At 39.6% G+C, this 9,319-nt stretch overlaps 1 protein-coding gene across 8 annotated transcripts in view; it reads right to left on the reverse strand.

Moving 5' to 3' along the window:
* Nucleotides 1-8,735, reverse strand: part of CLIP1 (CAP-Gly domain containing linker protein 1) — a 52,631-nt gene extending 43,896 nt beyond the window's left edge. For all 8 annotated transcript variants that reach the window (XM_010720150.2, XM_010720145.2, XM_010720147.2 and 5 more), the window contains exons 1-2: nucleotides 8,540-8,735; nucleotides 7,322-7,893 (exon numbers count right to left, since the gene is read on the reverse strand). In XM_010720150.2, coding sequence (XP_010718452.1) covers nucleotides 7,322-7,893; nucleotides 8,540-8,633 — 666 coding nt within the window. In that variant the 5' untranslated portion in view covers nucleotides 8,634-8,735. The remainder of the gene's footprint in view (nucleotides 1-7,321; nucleotides 7,894-8,539) is intronic.
* Between the last annotated feature and the right edge of the window lie 584 nt (nucleotides 8,736-9,319).

Here is a 9,319-nt window from a genome sequence, read left to right on the forward strand (position 1 = left end):
TAACCAGCTACTACATTTCTGGCATCTGCAAGTACTGAAGTGCTTATCCTCACCAACAGCAGCAGCCAGCACGCTGTGGCAGTAAAGAGCTCATAGCATCGATGACACTCTAGATCTGCAGTTCTGCTCAGTTCTAAAAGCTCTGGTTTTAGATATAAGGTCAGCACCCCTCGCTGCAGCCTGGGTCTGCTGAAGACTTCCAGCCACTCACAGACCTCTGCCTCAAACAACAGATTCACCTCCAGCTGCAATTAAGCACTCTGCATGTAATGCCACAACTGCTTGGAAAGCATCTAAGAGGACCATCACTGAGTCACTTGGCAGAACAATGTGAGGTGCTACAGTAAGATACAAGAAGGTAAAGGCTTTCTATGCTTAAAATTTGCTGTACACACACAGAATTATACACAGTGCTCTGTATATATACCAATATGGAAAAAGAGAACTGTTATTTATACGATTCAAAGAGAAGCTGCTAAAGATTATAGCAAAAAATAGAAAAAAAGATATAAGACGTCGCAGTTGCCAGTGGATCTACTTCTTAGCATTGCATGAAGGACTAAAAAAGCCCCCCACCAGCAGGTTCTAAAAGTTATATGAAAAAATGAGGCACCATTACCATGAAGACAGTTTTCCATGACCTTCATTCATGCCAAGGTGGGTCACTAAATAATAATCCTTTTAAAGATATATTTGTTTAGATCAGTTTTCACACCCAAGATAGTCAAGCCGTGAAATGTAAAGCAGTAACACCTTAGAGCACTTAGGTTAGGTTACTGGTCATTGTGAGGTGAAGAAATTTGTTTGGAATTCACTTTTATTATGCCAAACACATGGGAAAGGTGATTAAGTTCCATTTATCACTTTGTAACTAGGCTCGCATTAATTTGCTGCAATGCAAAGTGAAGTAACAGAACAGGTTTGTAAACCTGAGGCTGTTAATAACTTCAAAAACTTTCTGATGAAAGCATGTTGGGACCAGCAAGCCAGACTTTGTGAGAGCGTCTGAAGAGCTGCATTTCCAAAGATAAGGAAAAGAGGGAAACAAAAAAAACAGTGCAGTCCAGAAAAAAAGAAACTGTCTAAGAAGTGAGACTGATACTAAAACTGTTCATTTAAGACATGGAAATCACTCTGAAGAAAGGATATCTTCTGCCTGAAACTTGGCCTGTAAAATGGTACCACTTACTCACGCCTAAGGACTGATACATGGTGCTCCCCTGAAGAATCACTTTGAAGCAACATCTTTGTTGTGACCTAGCCTGGGCATTTCCAGAGCCACTCAAACCACAGCATCTGGAATACATCCTGACAAACAAACAGCATATTTGAAAAAAACCCAGATCTGCTGATCAGAATCTGCTTTCTCCCGTTTCTCAGAACTTAGAGGAACCAATTCCAGATGGCAGAATAAATTGTATTTAACTGATCTTTTCACCCATTCAAGGGCAGAGGAAACCATCAGGTCATCTCCTCTGGCTCTCCTGATGCAGGTCTTTATATTTTACCCACTTATCTCTGTAATTACTGAACTAATGTATGTGTTGATGTTTTTAGATCAGAGCTGATAACCACAAGAAAGGCTCAACTGACAGTCTATTTTCATAGTTAATCACTCCATTGTTATAAACATATTTAAATTTGAAATAAAACAAATCTGACTGTGGCTTCTAGCTGTTGGGTCACGCTGTAGTTTTATTTGTGAGATTATAGAGCTCTTCTGCAACTGGCACTCACCCTGCAGGAGCATGTGTTCTAAGCAAGTCACCTCCAGCCTTGCCTTCATAAATGGAGTCCTTCAAACCTGTAGGACTTAATTCACATGGGTTCCCTGACATGCAAAAGATCTGTGAAGGCACAGTGCAGCTCCAAAACCTGTGGTATACGTTATCTGCCTTCCACTTAGTTATCTGTTTGCATATAATTTAAAAGAAGTTACCTTTGAAAGCTCTACTTTCCTATCAAATTTGGCCACAGCCGGCCAACAAGTTCAAAATCAAGGCCAAGGCAGACAGAGTTAATGTGCAATAAGACACAGAGACGTGGTGTTATCACACAACCCTTCACCGCCAGAAGAAATTAATTCAGTAATTAAATATGATCTGCTATTGAGGCTCAATTCCTGCAGTCAGTTTATTCACAAAGGAAGCAATATAAAAACCTAACAGCAACCACACGCTCCAAAAGCCACATGTGAATTTGCCATCACAAAAAAAGCAAAGGCCAAGACTAGGTAAGTAAATAAATCAACTGTCCCCTCGCCCATCCTGTGTTGAAATGAGCAAGGACAACGTGTTCCTGGCTATCACTCCATCTGGGGAGGCTGAGGGCGGGGAAGGGAGACAAGGTCCACACACACAAAGATTGCAGGAACAAACCATTAACAAAGAGGATGGGAAGTCACCTATTGCAGCCATTTTATCACAGTATCCACGTCCAATGTAATGTTAAAAAGGAGCTGCCAAAACAACGTGACTTATAATTAGCCACAGATTGCACTTCTCTGCAACAAAACAAATTTAATATCTTACTTATCCACAAGCAGCCAGGTAATGAATGTCCTGAAAAATGCTTAAGTGTAACACTAAAAGAAGGGTGCAGATTGTACAAAGAAAAATCACCACGACAATGACATATAAATTCCTTGAATATCCTCTATCCCACAGCCATGTTCTCAAAAGTGTATTTTACTCGGCAGCAGCCACTCCACAAATCTACATCATACTTTAAGTCTCTAAAATACCCTGTCTAAATGTACATACACAAATATGAGGATCACTTCTATTCTTACCATAACAAAGCCATGAGAATAGCTCAGAGTCAGCTCAAGGATAAAGGGAAAGCTGGCTGAGCAGCCAGGCCCTGTGATACATTTGCAATTACAATGCGCTGGGATACCTTTACAATTACAACAAATGAGGCTCAGGAGGGGACAGCCACAGCAGAGCACACAGCCACTGCACGTACTTCACTTCCAAACCTTTCTTCCTTTTCTATCCCTATTTGCATTGTGGCATTCAGAACATTACAGAAACTAGAAAACAGAGAACTTAAGAATACCACACTGATAATGCAGGAAGTCTTTATAAAAGGAGAAACCTCTCTCTATGAGAAATTCCCTTCACTCTTGAAAGAGTGGCCTTAAGAGTGCTGGAATTTAATCACTTGACAGACTTACGTCATGTTTACTTGAAGATAAGTTACATGGCTTGAAACAAATCTGACAATAATCTGCTTCAGTCCCCGCCTATTGCAGCACTGAAGAACTTGGTAAAAAAAATAACTAATTTACACCGCACGCTGTAGAACAGAGACAATAAAAATAAATTAGGCATTATTCATGCACTGATAGTAACTTAGCAAAAAGGCCACATCAGCATACGCCTGTAAATCTGGTTTGCAACCTTCTGTGAACATATGGATGGAGGCCCAAGTTACAGCTTTTCAGCTCAGCTCAGAAGCATCAGATTGGCAGAGCACGATGAAGCTCTAACTGGTTAAATGAATGAAAGCGCTTTAATCCCTTGAGAAGGCTAAGGCCCCTTAGGTTGATAAGATTTTTATTTATTTATTTATAAATACAGCATCTGGTCCCTCCAGGAAATAGCCTAAGATGCTCTCAAAGCTTCTTTAACCTTCAACAGGCGCAACAACTGTCATACAAAGCAGGTTTCCCTATTTTCTTTCAACAAATTGGGTTTTGGTTTTGGTTTTATTTATTTGCTTGTTTAAACCAACTTTGCACTGGGCTGGTAAATAGCAAGTGTTGGCAGCGCCTGCGCAAACAGTTTCTCTGGCTGCAACTCAAAGAGGAAACAGAAACCAGCTTAGCCTGGCAGTAATTAGTTTTCTGAATTAGTCTTCAGCCAGAGCTATTCCCTCCCTGCCTGCTTTACTACCTGGTGACAAGAATGCTTCCGCTGCACAAGGGAAGAGAAGGAAGACAAGAGAGATCACTTTCTGCATAAGAATTGTTATTTATATTAGTTTTACAATGCTGAAACTGTAGCCTAACTTTCAGTAGGCAAATGGGCTACAGTTATGTTAAACTTTGCGCTCTTTTGTCATGAACCAGTAAAGGCCCAACCTGCACAGTGAAGGAAGCACAGACTTCTCCACCAACATTTCCTACTTTACAGCAAACCCCAAGTATGGGATCGGGCTGCTCAGAGTCAATGTTCTCTCTCTAACCACTAAATCATATCCAGATTCTAGAATGTACCTCAGCTGTTAAGAATGGAAATTATGGTTAAGACAGAGCTATTTGATTACTCTCTGCATTAATGACTTTTCCTTTGGTTCAGCTATTTTTTCAGGAAAAGTTATACATCAATGAAAAGTTGATCAGAATGTACAATTCCTTTAAGCACATACCTCATCTCCTCATATTTTCAAAACTCCTACATGTTAATGTGAAGTATTTCATAATACTTATTAGAGAAAGGAAAATTACTGCTCAGCTTTGAGTCAGCCAAGCAATTAAGTACGAGCTTGGTGAATTTAGCTCAGAGATACTGGGATGTGAGGAACAGACTTGCCAGAGATTCCTAAGACAGTTGGGGCTTGCGTGCTCTTTTCACCTAGTTGTCTTTGAGGAGTAAATTATAGAAATCTGAAATATGGCTCTTTCTGCTTTGGAATATCCAGATAGAGGTATACTACTTCAGCTTGTGTGTTCACTACACTTTGATTTGCTTTCGCTTTGCTTTGACTCCTATAGAATCTCAGGGAAGAGAACTAGAAAATCACAACTACATGAATTGCTCCACCATTTTCAAGTTTTCCTTACAAAAAAAATTATGACTATGAAGAACTACATTGATTTAATGGCCTGGAACTTATTCTCTTGAAATTGAGGGGAACCAAAAAAAAAGAGAGCTGTAGCTGACTTGCAGCAAATCTATTGCAAGCATTCTTCTGCAGCCACCTGCTCAGCTGACTTACCATATACCTTTAAGCACTGCCTGTTTTGATATTAAACTTTTTTTTAAGTGTCAGATATCTTAGAAAAATAACGCCTGCACAGCAATGCAAAGCTTTCTGCATCTTTTCATCTCCACATCCACTGCATTGCTCAATGGAACCTAACATGGAATACTCTCAGGCATTTGAGAATATGCAGGTGATCATCTCTAAACTCCGTGTGCTTTCTCCTGTGGAATTTCTTTTCTCAGAGCAGCATCTGAATGAGCATCCCATTTATTTGTGTCACCACTATTCTTCCTAAAGGTAATGCAATTAAGGAAAGATCTTTCAGGATTCTTTCTTCGTACCTAAATAATCAGGAATAGAAATGTAACACCAGAAACCTTGTTTATTACTGAATCTGTATCACTTTCCCACAGAAGTTAGGGGGGGACTGCACATGTGGACCATGTAGGTAATCCTAATTTTCAGTGCACGTTGTGACGCAAAAACAACCCTGACAGTTTGAACTGAAAAATGTTCCAGTAAAGCACAACTGTTGGGAAATCCCAATTTGACAAATTTGAAATGCTTTGAACACAGTATTCACAGGATCAACAAACCTCAGTCAACTTTGTGTTTTTGTAATACAGAAAAGAAGAAATTGTGAGATATATGATTTGGTAAACATGCTTCTTTGGCATATCAGCACTTCTTAGCATATCCTCTTGCTTCTTGATAAGCCAGACTGGGCAGAAAAACACTGTATGATTTAGCTTTGGTTGCTTAAAGTATCATCAAAAATGAATCAGCTGCTAAGAAAAAATCTGAACAGATCAATTCAAGATAAGTCCGATTAAAAACATTCTAAAATCAAAGTTGAAGAAAAAACCCAACAGACTGAAATACTCCACACCCTAAGATCACACACAAAGATCAACAAAGTTGAGCCACATCTGAAGTCCATTCTAGAATATAATCTTAGCTAATGAGCTGTGTCTTACCCATATATGAATTTGCCCTTGAGGACATACTTTTCCAGTTAAGCATTTTAATAAGACTCCCAAATGAGCTCTTGTCTGTCATGAATTCATTGTTCTGCTGAACTGCAATCTTACTCTGCTGGAGGCTCACTGTTTTTGAGATGCAATTCCCAGCAGTTGTTTTCCTCATATCTGTAATCAGCACAGCACAGCTAAGAACTTTCACTAAGTATTCAATAGCAGTCAGTCTGAGCTGCAAGAAAGATGAATGTGGGCAGCAGCACAGTCAGGCGGCAGCGTGCCTCAGAGCCAGGACACTTGGAGGGAAGTCCTGTGCTGAGTACAAACACCACCAAGCCTCTCATCTTCTTGTGTAACGTGTTACCTAAAAGTTCCTGCTGTCAGTATAGATGTGAAACAAGTGACGTGCTGGGAAGCGCTGCAGTTAATCTGAAGAGCTACAAAAAAACAGGAAGAGTTAAAAACCAGTAGACTTGAACCCTGTCCATTTAACACTCATATTCCTGTGCACTGACACAGGCATGTAAATTATAGATATGCATCACTGTCACACTGTGCTAGGAATTGCCCCAAACCTCAAACTACTATTTGATGATTCAACAGGAAGACTTAAGGCAAACAGAAAGCAGAGAGAGGAAATACTAAGTTTAATCTTTTCTATTTAAAAAACAAAATTTGGGACTTTACTAAAATCAAACTGTGGTATGAATGGTGTATCTTCATTCCCATTGCCACTACAAGAAAACACGTGCCAGCCCATATAACATTCATACAAACAGAAAAGGTACACAACACAATTACTTAAAAAAAAAATGCTTAAAGCAACAAAACTTAGCTCTCTGCAAAGAATGAAAACGATACATCAGTTCTGAATTTAGGAACAGCAGCCAAGTAACATAACACATCACCAACAGAACACGTAAATCCTGGGTGATCAGTGGCATTATATGACTACTCCTGTTGCTGCCTATCACTACTCGAGAGAACAATCAATTATTGAACTGTTAGCTTTCTAAAGACACGGCCCTGAATAAGGCAGGAGAACTGCAGAGAAATCTCTCACAAGCTCAGCTTTTACTTAGCATGTTTGTAATTCTTGCAGTTATGGAAAGGACAAACTACATCCAAGCTAATAAAACCATATGGTCTTCAACAAAACACTGGCAAAACATGATAGAATAAACACTGTCAGATTGACCATTTTGTACTGGTACTGTAAAGATCTCTCTATAATATGCAAAACTGCACAGGAAGAGCTTGCCTAGAAGTTTTTTACAAGACTGACCTCAAAAAGACAGCTAGAGCATAAATTTACATTACCTGAACCAAGGAGACAGAGAAGCTTTGAGCATTAGCAGAAGTTACAACTCCTTAATCAAAAAGCAGACACAGAAGCAGCGGGGAAATCTTACCAGAACTCGATCTCCAATTTTGAGCTCCCTTTCTCCTTTCTTTAGTGATCCAGCTTCAGACAGATTTGATACAGATCCACTTGCAGTTTTTGAAAGATTGCTAAACTGAGAAGGAGTAGAATGTTCTTTAGCAGCAAGTGGTGATGTTTTCTGTGGAATTCCTGTTGGGGGAAGTGCAGCAGGGGATGCGGACACCACACTGGCAGTTGATGTGGAGGTTGGTGATGTAGCTCTAGATGCATGAGCTGTCTGAGTACCATTGGCTTCATCTTCTGTCAGCACTTTCCTTGACAATTTTGATGGTCTTGTAAATATTCCCCTCAAGGGTTCACATTGGAAATAGCGAACTCCAGCCACAGAGCCATCGTTTTTACCAATTGGTTCGTCTAGAACAATCCCTGCCCACTGTCCTGGAGCAAACTGTGTTTCACCAAGGAACTGAATAAAGCCAGGTTTATTTCCATTGACCCAAACACGCTCGCCAACTCTGAAATCATCCACAAAGTCATCATGTGCGTCTGCAGTGGTTGTGTTTGAGGACTTTTCACTGGAAGGTGCCTTTTCTCCTGGAGCTGGAATTGAGCACAACGAGAAAGCAACAAGAATAAAATACACTCATAATTCAGAAAAATTGTATCTCAAGACTTTCTGCAATTTGCAAGCTTGTTTTAGGGTATTAAAAGTATTTCAGATGTTTAACCAATTCAAAGAATTATCAAATGTTATGTGCAATTATGTTATCTGAACAGTATAGTGCATAATTTAAAACACAGTTATTTTAGGGAAAATGTTCAACAACAAAAACAAAGGTAGGCTTGCTGTACTGGTAGAAGTGTGGTGATCCCAGATAATAAGTGTAATAATGTAAGTACTTAATACTTACAGCAGATACTTTCCCTCTACCTGCAACATGCTGAAATCTTTTCAGTTAGAGGAAGCAGGGATATGCCAGGATCAAAATGGTTTTTCTTGCGTCTTTTTTTTTTTACCTCTATGCTTTCAACAGTGCAGCATTTAAAAAAGTTTGTTTTGAACCAAGACTGCATTCAACTACTAAGATTTTTTTTTTGTATGTTTAATAGTTGTTTTTGTTAGATCAGAAGTACAAACAGAACTGTTTTAGCATAAATACAAGGAATGTTGTGGGCTCATAGATTTCACCATATTTTTTGTTGGAAGATGAATAAGGGAAAAGTTAAGATATGAAATATTCTTTACCAGTTGCAACAGATGCAGGTGCTTTCAGTAATGTACTTCCATGCTTGATGGTCTTTGATGGAGCCTTAAGTCCACTCGGTTTTAACATACTCATTTTTCTGTGATACCAGCGTTAACCCTCTTTGTCTACAGCAACTACCTCTTTCCCAACATGGATACAATAGAATTGCCTCTGTCTTCCAACTCTAGGGTAAACCTGTATAGAAACATGTAAGAAACTGTAATTAGACATGAAAGAAAATCAGTATTTTAAGTCCTGTAGAATATAGAAGTTAATATATAACTCAGTTTAATGAATGCTGCTGCGTTCATCTTGAGCTTTAAACTAAGAGGCTATTTTAAGAAAGAAAAACAAAGTCCATAACAGCATTACTAACAACATTACGCAGAGATAGAACTGCTCTGCGCACCCTACTGTTTTCAGTCACATTTTTCAAGCGTTGCAATATCCCAGCAAAAATAACTTGAGACTAGAAAACAAACTGCAAGAGGGAGCAGCGAATGCCAAACAGAGAATGTTAAGCTAAAAGGAATAAAATTTTAAGAGCTGGAACCAAAAGCTAAGGCCGATCAGCAGCGCGAGGCAGTGGGAATCATGTCTGAGATCACAAGGTATGTTGGCTCACAGTCCCAGCTACACTCTGGGAAGAGGAGGAGGGACGGTTTCCCGCGTGGCCGACTCGGACACCAGCTGTAAGGTTTGCAGGGAACAGTGCCACGAGGTTTTTGCCACAGAAGGCATCTTCCTTCTGACACAAAAGCTACAGCAAGCTTTTTCAT

The sequence above is a fragment of the Meleagris gallopavo genome, chromosome 17 (assembly GCF_000146605.3).
Source record: "Meleagris gallopavo isolate NT-WF06-2002-E0010 breed Aviagen turkey brand Nicholas breeding stock chromosome 17, Turkey_5.1, whole genome shotgun sequence".
Lineage (NCBI taxonomy): Eukaryota > Metazoa > Chordata > Aves > Galliformes > Phasianidae > Meleagris > Meleagris gallopavo.